This window comes from Scophthalmus maximus, chromosome 7 (assembly GCF_022379125.1).
Source record: "Scophthalmus maximus strain ysfricsl-2021 chromosome 7, ASM2237912v1, whole genome shotgun sequence".
Taxonomy (NCBI): Eukaryota; Metazoa; Chordata; class Actinopteri; order Pleuronectiformes; family Scophthalmidae; genus Scophthalmus; species Scophthalmus maximus.
The window spans coordinates 24,987,892-25,011,473 of NC_061521.1; the positions used below are offsets into that span (position 1 = coordinate 24,987,892).

The 23,582-nt window shown below is 43.3% G+C and overlaps 1 protein-coding gene across 2 annotated transcripts; it reads left to right on the forward strand.

The window, feature by feature from the left end:
• Positions 1-786: 786 nt before the first annotated feature.
• Positions 787-22,231, forward strand: far1 (fatty acyl CoA reductase 1). Of its 2 annotated transcripts, none has more exons than XM_035642100.2 (13): positions 787-938; positions 6,751-6,866; positions 8,096-8,212; positions 9,138-9,313; positions 9,424-9,603; positions 9,920-10,097; positions 11,431-11,475; positions 11,685-11,812; positions 11,909-11,976; positions 13,292-13,463; positions 16,899-17,028; positions 17,649-17,776; positions 18,100-22,231. In XM_035642100.2, the coding sequence occupies exons 2-13, from the start codon at positions 6,795-6,797 to the stop codon at positions 18,257-18,259; spliced, it is 1,554 nt and encodes a 517-aa protein (XP_035497993.1). In that variant the 5' UTR covers positions 787-938; positions 6,751-6,794; the 3' UTR covers positions 18,260-22,231. The 2 variants fall into 2 exon arrangements, with proteins under 2 accessions (XP_035497993.1, XP_035497992.1); XM_035642099.2 differs by lacking the exon at positions 787-938 and adding an exon at positions 1,068-1,335.
• Positions 22,232-23,582: the final 1,351 nt, after the last annotated feature.

Here is a 23,582-nt window from a genome sequence, read left to right on the forward strand (position 1 = left end):
CATTCTGATCGGCGCCATCTTGGTTTTTGTGGAAGCAGAAGTAATCAGTGTGGAAGCAAATCTGTCGCACCAGACTTTGAAATTTAAAAAGGCGCTGAATTTCTACTGCTGACATTTTTCTGCATTGAAATTATGTATCACAAATGTTTGCATCTGAATTCAACACTTCAACATTTTAATGACTGATTTTCACTTGTTTTTCAATGTAAAAAAAAATCTGTCAAAAAAAGTGTAAAAAAAAAACAAAGTCTGTCACAGAATTTATTTGACTGCATTTTGTTGACAATTCTGTCAAAACTATTTCTGTGTAAAGAAATTCAGTAACACTGACGTCCTTTGACACTTTTTTACATTGAAAAACCCAAGTGAAAATCACTTATTGAAATGTTGAAGTGTTGAATTCAGATACATAATTTCAAGGCAAAAAAAAAATCAGTAGTATAAATTCAGTGCAAGTCTGGTGACACAGATTCGCTTCCATAAATCAACCATGAACTTCCTCAGGAAAAAGTTTACTTAGGTAATCACGTGAGAAGCACTCTGCTGGTCATTACAGAGAATATATACGTTTAAGTCACTTCCGCATCCGTGAATGGGGGGGGGGGGGGGGGCTTCAGGAATCCCGCGTTTTTTAAGTGTTCGCTTGAAACCGCTTTGGTTTTTTAAATTTGTTTTGTTTTTTTAAAACAAGGTGAAACTGGCAGGAGTGAGACCTCTCGTTTTCCGGCGAGAGAGAGAGCCGCTGACGTCACGGCGGTTCATTTGCCAGCCAACCCGCCCCGTGCTGCTGCTGCTCCGCTTCCTGCTTGAGGCTCCGCCCACTCCTGCCGCTCGTAGCGGTCCGCCACACACGCACGCACACACACGCACACACGGAGTCACGCCACCGCGCCGACAGTTCGAGAGCCGGGCGAAGAAAAACGACGTCGACGTTCCGGGTACGTAGCCTCCCTCCATCTATAATCAATAATCAAATAACAATCCGCGTGTTGCACGCGCATGTGTCCGTCGTGACGCGTAGGAAGAGATGCGCCACACGGACGGCGGGAGGGAGGGACAAAACACAGCGGATGCAGGGTTGGACTCGGTGAGCGTGAATTCAAGCGCAAACTCCTCGTTCACCCGCAACGCGACTTGTCAGGCATTCACCCCCGGCTCCTCCTCCTCCTCCTCCCGCAGCTCCCGCGTTTCACCGCCGTCTGCATTTCAGTTTAAATGTGAAAAGGCGTCGTTCGGCGAAGCTCACTGCATTTCATCAGCGTCTCCGTTCAGCCGGGCGGGTACCGGGCCGGGCGGGCACTGTACTGTACTGTACTGTACTGTGGCAAATGGACGGTGAGTCTCGGACCGCGATGTTCTAATGAGAGGCAGCTGTGTGTGTGTGTGTGTGTGTGTGTGTGTGTGTGAGTGTGAGAGTGTGTGTGAGATGACAATCACGGGGTCTGTGTGTGTGTGTGTGTGTGTGTGTGTGTGTGTGTGTGTGTGTGTGTGTGTGTGTGTGTGTGAGAGAGAGTGAGTCTGGTTTCACCTCTTTATGTTCTACAGTAAAATACCTCCAGAGGAAAATGGTTGAACCTTTTCAACAAAGCAAAACATTTGATCCCCTGTGGAAAAAAAAAGACGCACACAAGTGAGGTTCTGTAGTCACTTCATCATTTGAATGGGGGGGGAGAGAAAAACCTGTGTCGTGGAAAAAGTTTCAGCAGAAAGTAACTTGTCGGGGTAATAAGCTGTTTTCAGACGCGATCTCTGGAAAAAATTGGCTCCAGATGTTTTTCCGGAGTTTTACCTTTCACGTAATGACGTGCTACGACTACGTACTGACTTTAAGAAGTTGCTTTAAAACGAACCCGATCTCCAGAATCTACCGACTCTCTTTTCTCTCGTGATGGCACAAAAATAATAAATGATATTTGAAGCAGATTTTTTTCAAAAACGATCTCTGGAAAAGGTCCGAAAAATTCGGTCCGAGCCAACGACTGTTTATAAAATTGGACGTAGTCACCGTGTCCAGAAAATGAAACCGATGCCTGAAGCCCGCATTCTATTAAATCACCAGCAGAGGGCGAAGACTCCAGAAGTCCGTTTCTATAGAAGTCAACGAGGAAATAAGTCTAACTTTTTCCTGAGGAGTTTATGATCTTAATTTTCGGTAATACAGAATAAAATAGACAACAAAGCCCCATAGCGTGGATACAGCTTGATGGACAGCTGGTCTGTCCAATCCAAGGTGGTTACCGGTGCAGGTGGATGCGCTCAGTCAGACCACACCCCCAATTCTAAGTCTGGTTAAAAACAAAACGGTCCTAGTCAAAACTCAAGGCTGTAAAACGGTGATTTGTCACTTTTGTTTGTTCATGAGTTGAACTTTGAGGTTACGGGTGAAACTTCCACTTGCCCTACCAAAAAATCTGGGTTGACTTGTCCCGTACAAGCAGACTTGGCCTCAATGTCGAGCCATGCGCAGAGTGGGGGGGGAACCTGTGGCACGAGTTGAACAACTCCGCACTGCCCGCCTGTCTCAAAAGATGATCCGCAAGAGATTGTAATCACCGAAAGCTAAAGAACCCCCATGTCAAAAAGGTTGAAAAATAGCTGTTGGAGAGTTGACGTTGAGCGGGAAGTGGTCCTTCTCATCAGGAAAATCATCCTGAGCACACTAGTGATGCTTCAAAAGAACCAATGGAGAGTTATGGAATGACCTACATCAGAATCCCACCATACTGTTTCGGGGGGAAGGATTTGGAACGTCAAGTACGTGCAAGAAATCCCTATAACATCATTCAATTGAAGGGATTTTGTAGAGTGGTCCAAAAATTCCGGTAAGCCGTTTTCCAAAAGGTGTGGACCACAAATATCAACAGTTTTTCCACCTGTTGATATTTTTGTCATTTTCGTTCTTTTGCTTTTGTTCACATATATCACTTTAATCTTTGGCACTGTAGCCAAGAGGATGAAATATACTTGACTGTCGGTTCGTGGGTGTGATCGTTTAATTGCCAAAGATAATTCTACTGTAATTGTTATTAACTCAGAATAGACCTCAGTGTTTGAGTTCGAGCTCCCGTCCGCCGTGGGTGGTTCAACTTTTTGGTACAAGTCGGTTCAAGTACGTGTGCAAAGCCGGTGCGTTTTGGAAATGGGCATCATGAGGAGGAACTTGGCATTTCTCACTCGAATAAGCAAGTTGTTGCGACACAGATGTTGCGTTGATCTCAGCTTTGCTGCAACATTTGTCCATCAGCATGGCAGGTCCCTACAAGTGTTGCTTTGAATATCGAGGTGATTACAGTTGAGCGCGTCTTTGGTCAGGATCAAAACTAGTTTCTTTTCGTCTGGCAACCTTTTAATCTCTCTTAAGGGTTTTCCCTTTGCTTGGCAGTGGGTTTTTTCACATCGCTCAGACGTGGATTGCTCCCCTGAGACAGTTTGTCGTCAAACCTTAACGTTTCATCTATCTGTAAACTGTCAAGACATCAGCCAGGAGAGGCAAATCTAAGCATTTCATCAATTATTCATAGTCGGGTTGTGTCATCAGTCCGACTGTAAGAGCCACGGTAGCTCTTTCACAGGCGTCGATCGAAGGCCACTGCAGGTCCTGACTGGAGCTCAGGCTTTTTAATTATAGAGATTTCTGTTTGTTAAACATGCGGACGAGACTTCAGTGTCTCAGTCTCGATCGTACTGCAGAGGAACTTCTTCAGGGCAAGTTCCAGAGGTTCGGTTTCTTAACTTGGGTTAACGACATTGTTTCATTTCGTCTCTCGAATATGGACACGCTCAGTGTACAGTGTAGGCGAGGCAGCTGTAGGAGAACATGAACTGTGGTGTGTGTGTGTGTGTGTGTGTGTGTGTGTGTGTGTGTGTGTGTGTGTGTGTGTGTGTGTGTGTGTGTGTGTGTGTGTGTGTGTGTGTGTGTGTGTGTGTGTGTGTGTGTGTGTGTGTGTGTGTGTGTGTGTGTGTGTGTGTGTGTGTGTGTGTGTGTGTGTGTGTTCTGTGTGTTCTGTTGCCAAATGAATGCAGCATTACCCCACCGGCCTCGCAGTAATTCTTGATCCCAGCCCAAAACTGCTGTCACCCGCTCAGCTGCGCTGGTGTTGACAGCGTTGATGTCATTCGTAAAAGCAGCACATTGTCTGTGCCGCTTTTGTGGTCGGCAGGCTAGTTACGACGAGGCCTGTCAAGATTTTTTGGATACTGGATCACCTGAACTCGCAGGCCTATAGGTCGTTGCGTGTGCAAGAGAAAAGTTATCTAAAGTTTAGTCTTGTGTTTATGCCTCAGACAAAACAAGCAATTTGAAGACATGGTGCCCTTCAGAAAAATACAAAGAAATAACAATTTTCTGACATTTTATAGACCAAACCAGTGATTGATTAATCATACGACTAGAGCTGCAACAGTTAATCGATTAGTAATCGACTACTTGATGAATCACTAACTATTTTTTGATAATTGGTCAATAGGTTCAAGTAGTTTTTATGGGGGGGGGGGGGGTAAATATTCTCAGATTTCAGCTTCTTAAATGTGAATATTTTCTGGTTTCTTTGCTCCTTCGATAATGAAAGTATTTGTTAGTCGCAGCCCTACATCGACGAGGACAGATACACATGTAGACACAATGGCTATTGTTGAGGTCAATCAAAATGATTGAGTTCATATTCATGTGTTACACGATAAGTTGATAACGTAATTATCGGGACATGCCGAAAATACGACTGAAAACCCGGGAAGCCTTAGGACTTAGGAAAAGCTCAGAGAATCTGACTCCACTTACACTAAACTACGTCATATTATGCCGATGAAATACTTCCGGGTCACTCCAAGATTTAGGAAACTTCCTAAGCAAATTTGACAATTCCACCGTACCCATAACCCCCTCCCTCGGAGCGGATTCATCTTGTTCCTCACCACATCCTCCCCCCTTTCTCCCCGTGTCAGTGTTGCACATTCACGAGCTGCCGTCGGTAGAAAGTCAGAGCTGAGCCACTTGGCACGAGAACGTGATGCAGCAAACGGTACATCTGCAGCCTTGGCCCCCGGAGCCGAGCGGCCGCTCGTCCCCCTCGCCTCGTTCCACAGGGGCCACGGAGCCCACGCCATCGCTCTGCTGTTGTCATAGCAGCATGATATTTTTTCTATCCTCTCTTTCCACTCAGAATGGATCTTGTCAGCGTTCATTTTGTTTTTAACATCTTTTACAAATTTGCTGCGGTTTTGCAGAGTTTTACCGACGGCAGAGTATTTCACCCGATTTCAACGCCGTCAGTCAAAACTCTTTCACGCAAGCTCGACAAGTTTGTCAAGAAGTGGCAGCTGAGAAATGTCTCCGGGTTGTTTTTTTTCAAGGAGCTCGTTGTAATAAAAAAAGTGTCTTGAATTAATGTAAACGTGACCTAGAGCTGCAACAGTTAATTGATTTGTAATTAACCGCCAACTATTTAAATAATCGGTTCAATTGGTTTTTATGAAAAATCAGGTCATAATTCTCTGATTTCAGCTTCTTAAATGTGAATATTTTCTGGTTTCTCTGCTCCTCTGTGACAGTGAACCAAATATCTTTGCTGTGTGGACAAAACAAAACATCATGTTGAGGTTTTGGGAAACACGATCGACATTTTTCGCCATTTTGTGGACCAAACAATTCATTGAGAAAATAATCGACGAGGTTAATCGATTATGAAAATGGTGGTTAGTTTCAGCCCTAATGTAAACGTGACCTCTGCCAAAAGAATACCCCTGTTGTCGAATCACTGATGCAACTGTATTTTAAAGCTGAATAACTGGTTCAACTGTAACTGGCAGCAGACGAACATCCATAGAATCACAATGTGATATTGTTCCGATATGGTAACGTGTGCGTTGTCGTCATGATTTATTCCATTATGCTAGAGGAGGAAATGGATGCAACAAAAAAACCAATGTATGTAAATATCTGTTGGGACGAGGTAACTTGGCACCGCGCTAGCAGACTATTGTCCATTTGTTATGGATAGAACGATGAGCGATGAGCTCGTCTTTATCATAACTCCGACACCACGTGACGGCAGCGCTGGAGGAGTTTATCTCCCGAGTGGCCGGTTATCAGCCGGATGGTGTGAATCTATCTGATGAGGCCTCGTCGTCACACATGACTCCATATGTCAACAATGATAAGAGCGTTCTGTGATTTATTTATTTTTTCTGCTACTGAAACTTTTGCTACTGTTGAAAGTTGCAATGGTTTTTTTCCCAGTTTTCATCAAGTCAAGAGAAAGTAAATCTGCAACTTTAGAATATAATATTTTCTGTGTAAAAAGTATAATTTCATCATTTAAGTCACTTTTAAAGCGAAAATGCAAATATATTCTTTAGTTAGTTTAAATATAAATGAATATGCCTTTTTTCACATGATAGTAAAATATGATTTTGTTTACTGTTTCTCAGAGAAAAAAAGAGATTTTGATTCTCAACACAAAAAATATATGTTCAAACTTTGAACATGAGCAAATGTGCTGTCGGGGCTTTTAATGACTTCAATATTTTTTATGTATTTTTGTGACGGTGAAGCTGATAAATGCCACTTGTTAAGAAATCTAAAGCAATATTCTTCAAATCCCGTCGTCTCCACGAGACTTTGCTTCTTTTTGAACATTCTCTCTAATTTCACTCGGCTTCATTTCCGATTTAATATTTTCAGACTTGATGTTGATCTCACGATATTAATCCTCCCTGTGTCTTTTCCTTTTTGTCTCCCGGTGGTTTGTGCAGGTGCAGTGTTGCTGAGCTGCTCACTGAACAGGACGGCAGGCAACATGGTGAACATCCCAGAATACTACGCAGGGAAGAATGTGCTCATCACCGGGGCAACGGGTTTCATGGGCAAGGTACTGCAGCTTTTTAAAATGCTTCATGTGGATTATTTTCACAGACGAATGTCATATGTATCGCTGTTGTGTTATTTAATTATATATAATTATATTAATATATATATATATACACAAGTAGATGACACACCAAATCCTCACCATCAAGTGAAGCAGGAAGCTTGTTGAACTGGTCGGAAATGTATTTTTAAAACACACAATTCAGTGAGGAGAGACCAACACTTTTTTTGTTAGTCAAAGTCAACTGTATAGGACATTTTAACAGCAAGACAATTTTATATAACAAGAAATGTCCTTTTCCTTCAAAACTTCTGTCACTAACCCTGACAGACCCCGAGGGGTACATGTAACCCCAGTATATGTACCCCTCAAGGTTACATATACTGTCCAGCCGAGTTATGGATTGTGTTGACGTATGTGCACTTTGTTTTCTACGGAGTGTGCCCGCGTCGACTAGTCGACGTAGACTATGTGAGGAAACGTATTGTTTGAACTAATTATATCATTTCCTGTGCCACATATGGAGGGCATCCATCATCTTTGCTGGCATGACAAATACCAGCTTTTCACTTAAACATGTATTGTAAACTTTAGAATTATTTTGCCTGTTTTTTAAAAATAAATTTTCTAATCTTGTGCATCTATGTCAATATATTCATTACACGCTTCTTATCAACTGTTTAATATTATGTTCATTTGTAGAATTAATGTGTAAAGCTGGTGCTATCTTCGCCTGTTGCACAGTGTTTTAAGACGTCTGTCACTTTTCAACATCGGGGTGCACACACTCTAATATCAGTCTCCAAAATATTTCTTCAAGAACCATGAAATATTTCCTTGTAAATAATCAAAAAAAATAATCAAAAATAATCATACAAAGACAGAAATACAGAAAAATTAGTCTTTAGAAAGAAACAAGAATCTCAGTTGGGGCATAACTCTGACCAAAAGGTCTTGTTATGAAACCACATGAATTCATATTACACCCTCCTATCAGTCCCCTAAATATGCCAGATTCTTTCACCAAGACCCATGAAATATTTCCTTGGAAATAATCTAATGAGAAACAAATCTTACAATGTTAAAATAAAAGTGATTTAAAAAAAAACAACTAAAAAAATCCTGGATCATCACCACAAAGTCCTCACCAGGAGGGAAAACATGATCTTTGTGCTCTTCGTCTCTGCATGAGGCCTGGTCACGTCTCACACTCCCCATGGTTGTTGAAGGTGCTGCTGGAGAAGCTGCTGAGGTCGTGCCCTGAGGTCAAGGCTGTGTACGTGATGGTCCGGTCCAAAGCCGGCCAGAGTCCCCAGGCTCGCATCGCCGACATGATCAACTGCAAGGTGAGGAGGAGGAGGAGGAGGAGGAGGAGATGTGTGGTTGTGTTGTTGTTGTTGTTGTTGTTGTTGGAGGTGAGGAGGAGGAGGAGGACGAGGAGGAGGAGATGTGTGGTTGTGTTGTTGTTGGAGGTGAGGAGGAGGAGGAGGAGGAGGAGGAGGAGATGTGTGGTTGTGTTGTTGTTGTTGTTGTTGGAGGGCGGGAAGGAAGATGATGTCGCACATCACAGTTACTGCTCCTCCTCAGGAACTGTGGAACCAGAGAATAAACCTCAGAACCACGAGTTCCTTTCATTCATTCATTCATGATTTGGACAAACGATGTAGATGGTCGAGATTATAAACCAGCAGCTCGTTACTTTGATCCGATAAAGTCTCGTGTCGCTCATATCAGATGCTAAACTCCTCTAGTGACTGTTTACACGTTTGACCTCAGCAGAACAACGAAGTGAGTCCTCCACAACAGAAGCTAAATGAATTATTAATGAGGTAACGTTAGATGCACATAACAAGTCGTATTACACGTTAAGCTTGTTCACGTTTGAAAGCAAATTACATTTTGCTTTTTGAAGCTCATAGTGTTTTTCTCTGCCACCTTACCAATTGCAGTCAATTTTATGTTAAAGATCATGTAAAAGTTTTGAAAATAACTTCTTATGATGTAGTAGGAACAAACTTATGTTCAGTGCTTCCATCAAGTTCCCTTGGGCAGAAAGAATGTACAGATCTGTAACAGGAGGAGCAGATGGAAAGTCGAGCGTTCTGCCATCAGCTATAAATCATTAGACTTTCATCCCCTCTTGTCGCTGGATGAAAGTCAAGCGAGGATTTATATCTTCCTGATTTTCAATCTACTTTTAAACTGAGCTGTAACCTTGGCTTTTGTACGTCCCCCCCCCCCCCCCCCCCCCCCCCCCCCCCCCCCTCTCAGTTGTTTGAGAAGTTGCAGGACGAGCAGCCGGGCTTCGCGGAGAAGATCGTCGCCGTGAGCAGCGACCTCACGCTGCCGGAGCTGGATCTGAGCAAAGAGGATCAGAGCGTCCTGGCCGAAAAGGTCAACATCGTCTTCCACTGCGCCGCCACCATCCGCTTCAACGAGCCGCTCAAGTGAGTCGCTCATATTGAGGAAATGCACTGAATGCTTCTTCCGTGCCTCGGTGACGCGATGGGTGACGGCGTTCGAGTGAATCCTTTCTTCCTCCTCCTTCCCTTCGCAGGGACGCGATGCAGCTGAACGTCCTGGCCACCCAGAAGATGCTGGCGCTGGCCCACACGATGAAGCACCTGGAGATCTTCCTCCACGTCTCCACCGCCTACGCCAACTGTGACCGGGAGCTGATCGAAGAAGTCGTCTACCCTCCCCCCGTCGACTACCGCCGACTCATCGACACTCTGGAGTAAGTCGCCCAGTTTCCCGTCTCTAGGCCGGTTTACGGACACAGATTAGGATACAGTAAGAGTGAGATGAGGTTTTTAAAAGGATTCTCCCACTTCTTGCATAAGAGCCAGCCGGAAGGTTTTATGAAGATTCATATTTCCGGCTCAGTCGTGGCTATCCGGTAAATGGCTGCTTAGTGGCACTAATGTTGTCGAGGCCGTCGAGCTGCATTAGTGAAACGGAGCGAGTAGAGATTAGTGAAGTGATTCTGACCTCTTTAGGAAAGACGAGTGTGTGATGATTGATATATATATATATATATATTCCCCCCCCAGCTGGATGGACGACGACCTGGTGTCGACGCTGACCCCCAAGCTGATCGGGAAGCGTCCCAACACCTACACCTACACCAAAGCCCTGGCCGAGTATCTGGTGCAGCAGGAGGCCGGAGACATGAACGTCGCCATCATCAGACCCTCCATCGTCGGAGCCAGCTGGAAGGAGCCCTTCCCAGTGAGTGGGTCCGGCTTCTGGTGTTGCATTTGTTTGTTTCAGGGAGAAACTTATTTGTTTGAATGGATTAATTATAGTCGCCGTTTTGGGAAAAAAAAAAAATGTACGAAAAAAGACAAATCCCAGTCTTCTGTCCTGGCTTTGAACATACGTCTGCTTCGTAATAAACCAGGACATTTTTTTAAATAGAAGTGGTAAAACAATTTTGCATACATTTGAAAGTGGCCACCCTCACATGCTAAAGGCTAAGAAGGAAAGAAGGTAAAAGGAAGGAAGTCATTGGTGCTAGAGATCAAAACTAGAGCAAGTGAACTGAACTCGCTTACCGCCCCTTTCAGTCAGGAAGAAACTTATTGTTGAATTGATTAATTATGGTTGCCGTTATAAAATATACAAATTTAAACTCAGATCTGTTGTTTGCAGGTTTTCCACGGTTTAAAATGCATTTGTAATAAACCAGGAATTTTTATTGCATTTAAAAGTATTAAAAGTTTGAAATGCATTTGAAAGTGGCTAAAATGCTAAATGCTGGTTGTTCACACTGAACAAAACTAGAGCAAGTGATTAAAATCGGCCAATAAGAGCCTTTCGCAGACGCATCGATATCATATGAAAACGTATTAAACAGAACAAACAATGCTTTTTTCATAGTCAAGTTTATGCTCAAACTGTGAAATATCAAGCCTCAATTACATTTTTTCATAAAGGTTTGATAAGGACATCAATTCCAAATTGTACTTGTATATATATACACAAATATACTGTATCAGTATCTCAAATCCTTTTTACTTGTTAATAACGGTGCCGTAATCAGAACTCAAAAATCCACATTGATCCGCCTCTAATTATAACAGAACATACAGTATAAATAAAGTTTGTCATAACAGGGAGTGAACAAGTGGCCATGTTTTCTGAGGTTTGTTGTAACATCGGCTCTGCTGCTGATTTTAAATCTGCTGAGGGATGAAAAAGAGCGGGAATGTGAGGAATGTGGCGTAAAATGGGGCGGCGGCTGTCACTGCGGCTGGATTGTTGGATTTCTAGTTTAGGAAAGTTTTGAGGCTTCTCGTCTTGACACAGTGTGAATGTCTGAAGGAAACGTTTCAAACGTCAGACTCGCGGAACTGCAGTGAAAATGTGTTTAATTTTTTTGCTGTGCTTGAAGTTTCATTTCTCCATTTGTTCATAAACATATTGAATGTGTGATCGTATGAAATCGGAGAAACGCAGGTGGATGCTTATTAACTGCAGTAGATGTTGATGGTTTTACTCATTTATTTATTATGTTATTTTTAATAATTCATGCGGATTTTTCTCTTGACTACTCTTGCAGGGTTGGATTGATAATTTCAACGGACCCAGTGGAATATTCATTGCCGTAAGTACTGAGAGAAAAGCTGTGTTTTTCCTGTGAACTGAACTTCATAATCTGGTCTGATAGTGTTTCAAAATGCATATTCGTAGTTTCCCAAAGCACAAACGCAGACAGAGATTTTTTCTGACACGAATCTGGACGCAGAGGTTTTTAAAACTAAACTAAATAAGTGCGGAGGAATCCTCAGTCGTCCGTTTCCTCACCCTCCGTAGGCCGGGAAGGGGATCCTGCGCACGATGAGGGCGTCCAACGACGCGGTTGCCGATCTGGTGCCTGTGGACGTGGTCATCAACGCCACGCTGGCTGCTGCTTGGTACTCTGGATCCCAGACGGGCAACAGGTTGGCGGGCCTCATAAACATGTCCTCACATTTACATCTTGTGGTCTTTTTTATTGTTATCATCATCGTGAATTTGACATTTCCCCCCCCTAACAGGACTAAAAACATCCTGGTGTACAACTGCACCACCGGTGGGATCAACCCGTTTCGCTGGGGCGAAGTCGGTAAGACGTCACGTTTCTCTTTTATCTCCCCCCCGAACACAAGACTGTGGAAAAGCCCTCGAGAGCGGAGGCTTTTAACGGCGGTGTCCGGTGACATCACCTGATTGTAATCTGATCCGCGGCCCCCGACACTCCCAGACCAGGAGCTTTTGTTTACCTGTTCCTCCCGACGGCTCCTGGTGCGGAGCCGGAGGGGTAACGACGTTTCTCTTAAGAGTTTAGCAGATATAGTAGTAGACTCTGGTTTGTTTTTCTAACTTCATGATATGGAGTAAAACTGTCAGCTCCAACTGTGCAGTGTTTGTTTGCATAACACAACAGAATCCTGAAAGTTAAAATCTGGGATCACTGGTGCAGTCGTGAAGCATCCGTGTTACAACTTGCACGTCAGGAATTCCACAGCTCAGAGTCGTATTGTGTTGAAACAGTGCAGCGACAATCGCTGCTCCCAAACAGTCACTTAAAGGGGCAGTAAGCGGTTTTGGAGAAAGCTTGTTTCTCTCTTTGTTGTTGATGATTTTCTTGCACTGACCGGGCCTCGAACCCACAGCCCCGGGTACAGGAGGGCGACGAGCTAACCACCAGGCCAAAACCCCTGAGACGTAGCTGTATTAGCTAGTAAGTCTCGTCACGCCCAACAGAACCGACAGCTTGCAGACCACGAGGAAATATTCACAGATTTTTATTAAAGAAGTGTATTGGGTTAAAATCGCTTACTGCCCCTTTAAATTTAAAAAGTTGCACTATGATGCTGGTGCAGGTTTGGTTTATTATACAGTGGATAGCTTCAGAGGTGGACTTGATTTTGATCGTATCGCACTTATCGACTGCTCGTGAATTTGCAGATGTTGATCTTGTTGTTGTATTTTAACACTTTGAAGAGGAACTCCACCGAGTGATGTCACTTGAGTCGACATCGGTTGGGGGCTGAAGAACAAGTTTGAAAATGAAAGAGAGAGAAAATTGCCAGCGAAGTGAATTTACCAGACGTCTGTAGCTCGCTCCTCGTCTGTGCTGGAGAGGTTTGTGGCTCGAGGCTACGTCAATAATAATAATAATAAATTTCATTTATAGAGCACTTTTCATTGCTAAAGGCAATCTCAAAGTGCTACAGAGTAGAAACATGCCGCGGGCGTAACTGTTGGCAGTCGAGTTGCATTATGGGCAATAAAGTCGTTAAAGGGTTTTAGCAATATGTAAATGTTTTGCCTAATTGGCCCACGATCATTTGACCACACTATTAGGCTTAAAAAAACATGATGAGGAATCCTTAACTGCTCATTGACTTTGTGTTGAACAACCTTCTGTCTCTTAGAGTACCATGTAATATCCACATTCAAGAGGAACCCCCTCGAGCAGGCCTTCCGTCGGCCCAATGTAAATCTCACATCCAATCACCTAATCAATCAGTACTGGATCACCGTGAGCCACAAGGCTCCGGCGTTCCTCTACGATCTGTACCTCAGGCTGATTGGACGAGAGCCCAGGTAAACCTCATCGCCGACTCGCACCTCTGCTGTTCGTAACGGCACCCCCCCCTCCCCCCCTCCCCCCCACAACCCACTTACATGCACGCACATCTCTGCCGCTTTTTTTACACCTGTGGCCTTTTCTGCTAGCGTACTAGGCTAACGTCTTAGCTGCGATGCTAACGTAGATGCTTTGTGTACCGTTCTTTGTTGGCCGTTGAAGAATGTATAACCCAGCCTCCCCCTCCTGCACAGAACATGTGCCGAGAACGGATGGGTTCTGCACTCTTACTTAACGTCTTGCTACCTGCAATGTTAAGTGTTTTCGGGTTGGGTTTCCAAAAAATGCTGAAAAATGTGACCTCGGGTTGACTTCCGTCTGAAGAAGCCTTTGGGAACCCAACCCAGGTGTTGGGCCTTTGTTTGACAATGGTAAATAAATGAGCTAGCTCGCTCATGACAAGCTAGCATTGGTTGTTCCATTACACAGGGCCCGCATCTTGCCTACTGTCAGTACCAATGCTTGCTATGTGTGTGTGTCCTCTTTGTCCTGTCATGTGTGTGTCTCCTCTACAGAGAACTGTATAAACATGACCTTCAAGACCAATCCCTTAGAGCAGGCCTTCAGAAGGCCCAATGTCAATCTGCGCTCCAACCCCTTTACTAATCAGTACTGGACCACTGTCAGCCACACGCTGCCCGCCCTGCTCTATGACGGCTATCTCAGGTTGGCCGGCCGCAAGCCCCGGTAAGGTTGCAACTGACCCCTCCCCCCCTTGCACTCTCTCCGCCCGCCAGTTTGCCCCATACGCCCACCCTCCTCCAATATGGCTACCTCCACACTACCACGTTTTCGTTGGTAAAACTGAGAAGTTTGGAAGCGATGCTCGCCCCGTTTTGGTTTGCACAACCTGCTCCCCGTTGTAGTTTGGACGGGCCAAAAGTGGACGAAACGCTGACGCAGTCTTCAGCATTCTCTTCCTGATTGGTTCTCCCCGGTCACGACTCGACTACCAGCGTTGAACGCAAAACGTTGTAAGCGCTTATGGTGCGTTCAGACGTAAATATGAAGCAAAGTGTTTTACGCGACGCTGCGAAAGCCGATCAGCGTTGAGATTCTCCTGACGTCCGCGTCTAAAGGAAAACGGGCAAATATTCGTGTGGTTGTGTTGACTCTACTAAACACAGTAGTAGCGCGACGGACAAAAAATCACTTCACTTTTGGTCTGAACGCACCTTTATTTTCGGTAACAGTTCCAGCTCGCTGTCGCTCCAAGAAAAGAAATCTCCTTTCTTACTCTTCACCATTGTTGTTGCTTATTCATTGTTTTAATTTGCAAGGAACTAACTTTAGAGTAGCCAATCTGCGTCCAGTCCCGGTTTACTGAAACGGTCATGTAATATTAGTTTTGACTTTTTATGGAGGGAGATTCATTTTGATACGGCGCTCAAACACTGCTCTGCACGGGGATCGTTTGAGCTCTAAAACGACACGTTGTAGTGTGGAAGTTGCCTGTTTTTTTCTTACCGAAAGATTGTGTGTGATGGTGGGAACACGAAAGGGTGCTGGGGCAGAAGAAACCATGGTTTGCTGTGTTTTTACTTGCATCCATTTGGACGGCCATGACGGCTTCGACCAGAGCATGGTTGTTTTCTTGTTTTTGCTGGAAACATCTTTTTTAAATCTCTTAAATCTTAAAGAAGACTTACCTTGGTGGGAACAAGCCTCGCTGTGAACATTACATAATTCACAGAGCTCTCGCACGTATGTGTTGGAGGTGGATTGTTGTCGTTATGGCGACCACACCATCACCAGAATAGCAGGCAGGCCCACCGTCAAAGCTTTAAAGTCACGCGTGCATGTGATCCCAACAACGTGTCACTCACTCAATCAATCATGGGACAATCCTGAGGCATCATGGGACAGTCGAGAAAGTTGAGTTCAACCGTAGACCAGTTTATGTTCCACTAAAAACAAACCCCTCTGCATGTGAACTGATGGATTGGCGTCTACGTTTCCATATTCTTTTCGCTCTTTCCTGCTTTTTTCTTACTCTCAAAAGCCAAAAGGTATTTCAGACATTTTTTTTTTTTTTTTAAGAAAATCTTCTTTGGCCAAATTCCACCTGGTGTTTTTTCTGTCTGAAATTAATTTGGCTTCGTAGGGAACTCACAAGTTTTTCATCCTAATGTGTTTTGTCAGCAGCTGTTAGCGTTCGTCTTCCTCTGCGTCTGTGTGCTGATGTTTGTCTCGGCTTCTGAATCACTCTGGGTTTATTTCCGCAGGAGGAATCTGAGTGGTCTCAATCTGTCAGCATTATAAATCCATAAATTTAACATGCCTATAATTGGAACACAGACTAATTTAATGATTTTTTTTTTTTAAAAAAGGAAATTCAGAGAGATTAAAATGTATAAAATGTGCAGTTTGAAGACTCAGATCCTCTTAAAATCTCACAATAATGTGTACAGCTTTTGTCTTTCCTACCTACAACACTTTCACTGGTTCTGATTTATCAGAGCTAATAAACAACTGAAGTATAATGATAAAAACTGGATTCACTGGTGTTAACAGGAGGACAGTTTTCATACATTTTGGAAATTTGTGTTCCCCCGGGACTTAAGCTGAAAGTCAAAGGCCCTTAATTACATTTGAGTTTTCGGTTGTTTTTCTACCTAAATTAGTTTCACTGCGTCTGTCCTCCTGACTCGCACACGGATTAAATCCAGTTCTTCCCCAGTGGAGAAAAATCGTCACCCCAAACACTTACATTCTTACAGTACAGTGCTATGAAGACGCAGCCACCTTGTTAATTTAGATTATAAAACTGTATTGTATTTGAAAATGTCTGGTGATTCTTAGTGTACACTACAGTTCACGTTATCATATATCATATCATATTTCAAAAAACACGTTGGTGCCGTCCACTGAAAACTATTTTATTTAATTCTTTAAAATAATCCAGATGTACACAACACATCCTGAGAATTACATGTGTATTTTAGTTTTCACAGGTCAGCACTGAAATGTTGTGAAGTCATTAAAGAGGCGTACGAACTCGTAGCACTGTATTGCTCGAAACATATATTTATTACAATTATTGGAATTCAATCTTGACATGACATGATATAAAAGATATTCTAATCTGCAGTGAACCCATTTTTTATGCTGTTTAACTTAACTTAACTTAAATTTCTTTCATCTCTGTGTCCTGTCGTCCGACACCACTGAACCTGAACCTGCTCTTCCTTCATTATTCTTCCCGTCTGTCATCACCCCCAACACATCGCCCACTCTCCCGTCCTCCTCCTCTTTACTCATTTTTCCTTCCCAACATCCTCTTTCTGCTGCTCCTCTTCAACCCTCCCTCCTGTGTTTGGTTGGTTATGTGTTTTTGTCCTTTTCCTCCATCGTCCGCCCACTTTCCCGCTGCGTCGCTCCTCCGTCTCTAGGATGATGAAGACGATCACCCGCCTCCACAAAGCCATGATGGTCCTGGAGTACTTCACCAGTCACTCCTGGGCGTGGAACACCGACAACGTGGCCATGCTGCTGGCCCAGATGAGCCCCGAGGACAAGAAGGTACAGGGACACGCGATGGCGTATGGTCGTATGGTCGTACGGTCGTACGGTCGTATGAAAACTCATTGGTCAATGTTGGGCACGTCTGGAGATGACGGACACAATTAAAACTCAATGTTCTAATATCTGGTGGTGAACTGGGAACAATAGCTCCTCTTTCATTCACTGCTGATGTCGTTCGTCGTGAAAGAGGAGCTTTGTTGAGTAGAACCGTCGAATCTGACAGTTAGGTTCTACAACTGTTGTTCCTCTGGTACGCGACTATTCCATCTAGTCCTTGTTCTCTGGATGGAAGCGAATCTGAGGACGGAATAATCCAGTTCCGTTCATTTATAGATTTAAAATGGTTTTTGTATTTGTTTTTTAATTCATGATTTACTGTGACGAAAAGTTTAATTTACTCTAATGTCGATATCTGATGGTAAAGCTTTTCATTAATGTAAAGCACGCACTAAAATATTTTGGAGAATTTTGGCTGATATTAATTTTCCTTTCTTTTTTGGCAAAAAAACAAGAAAATCTGCAATAATCAGATTTAAAATAATTTTTAACGACTACAGTTCCTGACCAGTTGACTTATTCAAAGAGTGAACTTGACATTGTCTCTTTTATTTCTGCAGGTGTTTAACTTTGATGTGCGTCAGCTGCACTGGGCAGAGTACATGGAAAATTACTGTATGGGAACGAAGAAGTACGTCCTGAACGAGGAGCTGTCGGGTCTTCCCGCCGCACGGAAACACCTCAACAAGTAGGAATCTGTGCCATTGAATTATGCAATTTTGTCAGAACACGCAGCTCAGATACAGGAAGTTATGATCTGTGTGAGGTTATTAGAGACAGCATGTTATCTGAGGCTTTTGTTTCATCTCTGCATTAAAACTCAAAGTATTTCCCTTCATTCTTCCATTAAGCACTTCCATTAAGAGTCTTCCTGTAACGCTCTGCGCTTGATGTAAATAATAATCCAGCATCAAGGAATTTAACACGACGTGAATCTTAAAAAAAAGAAGAAAAAAAAGAAGAGAGAATTCCAAAATTTTGCCCCTAATTCCATGTGTCTTGTTCCTTAAGGCTCCGGAACATCCGCTACACCTTCAACACCGTCCTGGTGGTGCTCATCTGGCGCGTGTTCATCGCCCGGTCCCAGATGGCCAGAAACATCTGGTACTTCGTGGTGAGCCTCTGCTTCAAGTTCCTCTCCTACTTCAGAGCCTCCTCCACCATGAGATAGTGAGCCGGCGACGGGATGGAGGGAAAGAAGACACACGGAAAGAACGGAAGGAGCTGGAGCTCAAAGCCACTCAACGCGACACCACGTTTACATTCACACTCCCAGATTTAAAATGGAACCATGAAAAAAACCCACCTCAGACACGGACAAAGCTTCTGGCACATCTCGGATAATCTCGAGGGCGTGGATTCATCTCACAACGTTCCAACGCTCACGCTAACGGGACTAGCATCAGGACCACTGGTCCCGACTCAGTCCCTTCCCGGTCGCTCCGGGTCCGTCTCTGGTTTTCAGCTTTACTCCAGAGCACTTCCTGTAAAAAGCTGTGCCCCACCCCCTCTTGGCCTGGCTGCTGCTCGCTCGTCTGCAAAACAAAAGCTATGCACTGGATGATGACGCTCCGCTGCCACAATCCTCCGCTGGTTTTGAGTCGGTCCCGTTTTTCTGTAAATGTGTTTCTTCTCAACTCTTTTTTTTTGTTTTTTTCTTCTCCCTTTAAGTTTGTGTGTGGATCCCTTGAGGTTTACGGAGATGTTCTCAAAATCTATTCAAACATCTGTAAAACGCACGGGTGAAGGACGAATCCTTCGTGACTAGGCGAAGGCTTCCTCGAGGACAGGTTTACCGATTGTTTCGTCTCCGTCTTGTTCTGTCAACACCAAAGCCATTTCAATGGATGGTCATGACGGTTGCACTTGTACCTTTTGGAGTAACGATGAACCCTGCGTTGCCCTTCTCTCCCAACAGCCATTTCCCCTCAACACCCTCAACGATACTTCCCCCCCTGTAGTTCCCTCATCGACTGCGGTGGCTGGTTCCCTGATTTTCGACCGAGCACAGTGCAGATTGCAACACGATGCCTACAGATCAGTCTTATGTCAGCAGATTGTGCAAATCAAGCTCTGAAAGTCACGTGACCATCTCTAAAAACAAAAACTAAAAATCTCTTTTTGCCAAAGTAGCTCTTTGCTAACAGACTCGTAGCTCAGTTGAGACGAAGAATTTTTTCACATTTGTAAAACTTTCGTCAGTGGATAACATCTCGCCATTCACGTTCTTTGTTAAGTAAAACTACATTTCAGGTAGCTCGGAAGTGTAGCTCGCCATCTTTTGTGAAAGGATTTTGAACGTATGGGTGGTAATAAGCCACATTACTGGTTCATGTAGCCGGTACACGTGTTGAGAAGCCGTCACGTACTTCATGAAGCCGTTACGCCCCTCGAACCTTTCGTACGCCTTCATCGCTCCTTCGAGTCTGCAACGTGAGCTGAAAACCTTGCATTATTCATCTGTGTTCTTACAGGAGTCGCTCCCTCTGCCATGTTAAGCCTTAAGTTAACGCATCTGAGGTTGACCTGTTCACACGCGCGTCCTCTCCGTGTCTTACGCCATAACGACTTCAAACCCCCGGGAGTGCCCCCCGAATGTGATCTTTCCACACTGGACATCGGATCAGGTTTAGTCGGTGGGAGAAGAGAAATTGTGCCTGAAACTTTTGTCAACAATCAATGTGAAAAAGAGCAATCAGATCTATGTTTTATAATTATTTTGTGTACAGCTCCATTTAGGGTAGACGTCAAAATCTATATACATATATATATATATATATAACCATGTATTTTTCGCGTGGCTGTTTTACTGACGCAAAGCTTCAGCTGCTGTAAATAAAAACAAGGAAAAGAGTAAATGTGTCAAACATAGGCACAGAATGTGGATGACTGTTGTTACGATGCTTGTTACTGTAAACGTTACATGAACCTTGAAGAATGACGCAGCCTGAATTATGTGCGTAGCCGGAATCTTCCTCTTGCTCCTGAAACGACAAATTAGCAAAACTGTAATTGCCTGTACTTTTTTACTATGAAGCTCATCGGAGGGCCGTGACGCCTCGCTGTTGTAACTCCATTTCCTCGTAATAGTGGGTCCGTTTTTTTGTTTTTGTTTGTTTGTTAGTTTTTGTGGTGACCGGTTGTTGTCATGCTCTTGGAGGGGAAAGAAGGCCAAGGCGTCTACATCAGTGTCTTCGTCAAGATCGTTCCTGTGATTTGAGAAGTGAGACGGATGAACTATTCCTTTTTCAAGTTCTCGCTTTTGTTATGACCAGGAAATATGGAACCCTACGTTACTCAAAAGTAACATCTTGGAACGAATCCTAAAACATCTCACTGATACTTCTTTCTCAAAAGCCCCTGAAAAGCTTTGGAAAAAGGTTTGAAATCACAAATATTTCAATTTCAAATGTAGATCTTTCGATCTTATTTAAAGAAATAGTTTGATACTTATTTGCTTCCTTATTGTGTGTTGGGTGAGACGCTCAATACCACTCATGTGTCCGTACAGTAAATTCTGATCTACAGCCAGGAGCTGGTTGGCCAGGAGCTGGTTGGCCGGGAGCTGGTTGGCTGAGCTTAGCATTAAAAACTGGAAACAAGGGCTAAAACTAGCATGGCAAGGTAGCTAGGGCGTAAAGTTAGCTTTGCAAGACCTTAGTTAAAGGAATAGTTTGACACTTACTTGCTTCCTTGTCGGGTGAGACGCTCCATACCGCTCTTGTGTCCGTACAGTAAATTCTAAGCTACAGCCAGAAGCTGGTTAGCCAGAAGCTGGTTTGTTGAGCTTAGCATCAAAAACTGGAAACAAGGGTTTAAGCTGGCATGACAAGGAAGCTAGGGGTAAAAGTTAGCATGACAAGGAAGCTAGGGGTAAAAGTTAGCATGACAAGGAAGCTAGGGGTAAAAGTTAGCATGACAAGGAAGCTAGGGCGTAAAGCTAGCATGGCAAGATCTTAGTAAATGGAATAGTTTGACACTTACTTGCTTCCCTAGCATGTGTTGGGTGAGACGCTCCCGCTCTTGTGTCCGTAAATCCTAAACTAAAGCCACAAGCTGTTTGCAGAGCTGAGCATTAAAAAATGGAAAACAAGGGCTAAAGCTAGCATGGCGAGGTATCTGAGGCTAAAAGCTAGCATAGCTCTGCGCAAAGGTAACAAAAATCCACCTAAGGAACTAGCCGGAGTTTCAGAGAAACAAACTCTGTTTTCCAGTCTTTGCGCTAAGCTAACTTGTGTGCTAGCCCAGGTTCCATATATACTGCTCAAGACCACGAGTGGTATCAATCTTCTCATGTGACTTTTCTTGGAAAAGCTTATTTTTGCCAACACATGTCAAACTATGACTTTAAAAATGGATGAACTCTACGGTTATTTAGTTAGTTGACTCTCAAAAGACGCAGCTGATCTTCTTCGTGGATGTTGTTGTTCGATCGGATCACGGTGACACTGCTCTGACGAATACAAACATCTGTTCAAAGTTTGGCAGAAGCGGTCGTGTTCATGTTGAACTCTGTCTCTTTGTAAGAAAAAGAAAAATGGTTGAGAAAATGGGTTTTTGAATAATGGAATCACAACTTTAGAAAACCTCACAGATTTCACATTTAAACTGGTTTATGTATATAGATATTTCCCCACATCAGGTTTTTGTTGAACTAAATGCTTTTTTTTATTTTAATTTTTTTATTTTTCTTGCATACACTCACATCAATGCACTGTTGTTTTCAAGAAATGTTACCAGTCTGTTTTCCGATGTTTGACCGCCTGTGTGTTAACACCTTCACATCAAATCAAGAGTGGTGGCTTTATTAATTAATTTATTTTTTTTTAACTTTTACAGCTTCTTCTTTTCTTTATCCGAAAGATATTTGCTTCTTTCTTTTTTCTACACGTCTCGGGCCGTTTGTGCTCAGGCTGAGGTTCGTGATCCACTTCCGACCGACTCGAGTGTCCATGTTCGTTTTAAAATGTCTCGCTCGTCGCGTGGTTCTGTACGTTAAATGTCCTTGTTGACTTTTCCTGCCGCAGTCGGTGTCGGTGTGAAACTTTCCCAAAAAGAAAAAGTAAAAAAAAAAAAAAAAAAATGAATCAATGGTGCCTTTTGTTTGTAAACCAAAAAAAGAAGGAATAAATGTTTAATCCTCTTCCTGTTTGATTTATTTTTGACTGGATGAGTCGCCGCCATTCAGGACTGACGAGTGATTGATGTGGTGAAACAAATGGAACCATTAGTCTCACTCTGTTTCCTGTGGTGTGTAACAGATTGGTATCTGGAAGCCAGATTGAACAGCTTCATTAAGAATTCATTCTGCCTTCGGGATTAAATTACACAGTCTGATCAGAGATTGACCCGTCGTCCTCTTCACGCGACTCTGTTTTGATTTATGTCTCCACGGTAACCTTTAGATCAGGTGATGCTGCAGGTGAAATACACTGGTTCATGTTCGCGTCTGATCTGTTGCCCTTCGCTTGACTCCAGTTGCTAGGCAACGCGACGCTGGAGATTGCGTCTGTGCATATTGTTTTGCACCGAGGAGGTTTTGTTTCCTGCTGCAGACAATGAGGAGTCGAAGGGACGACGCACACCGCGAGCTCGTGTTGAAGAGCGAGAGTCTCCTGCTTTGTCATTTCAAAATACACTTTAACTGTCCCACTTCTTTACTTTTGACTAATTCCAAGCAGATTTGTTAAGTGGTGTGTTAGAATATTTAAAACCGTCAGAGTTCACATTAAATGCAATTTATTGCAGTATGTTACAGTTGGACATTATTATCAAATTGATCTGTGTTAAGCTGGAAAAATGAAAACCTATTGCGGGTTGTGGTGAGAAACCTGCAGAAGCAAAACAAAAATATTAAAGTTGCCTTGTAAAGTTTTTTTAGTTTAGTTCTTTTTAGATTTATTCACCCTCAGAGTTCACCAAAAAAGCTTGTTGTCCTTTGCAAAGATGATTTATGAAAGTCACCGCCTTCACTTCCTGTATTACACGTCAGGCCCCGCCCCTTAGAAAAACAACTGTTGTAATACGAATGTTCAGGAACCAGGAAGCGTTCGGGACATTTTTCTGTCTCCTCACGAAGTGAAATTGGCGTGACTTTTTTTAAAAGTCAGTTTTAAAGTATGATATTGTACTTTACGTCCATCGCGGCATGAAATGATTTGAGAATGGGGCGGTGGTTACAGCTGTCGTGGCAACAAGCCTTTCTGATTGGAGTTATGGAGAATACGGAATATAAATATAAAGATATAATGGAATAAATCATTTAATGAGGGATTGTAAAGTATGTCTATTACTTTTATTTTTAAAATGCTAAAATATTGTCGCATGATTTCCCTGAAGTAGTGTATCAGTTATTGGATTTTTGTAATCATGTAACTTTTATAAGTTTCTCTTGATACAAACACAGTAAAGTTAAGACTCCACTTGTTCCATCAGATACTGAACACGGTGCCACGGTGATGAGGGGCGTCCTCGGTATTTCATGCCTCTGTCGC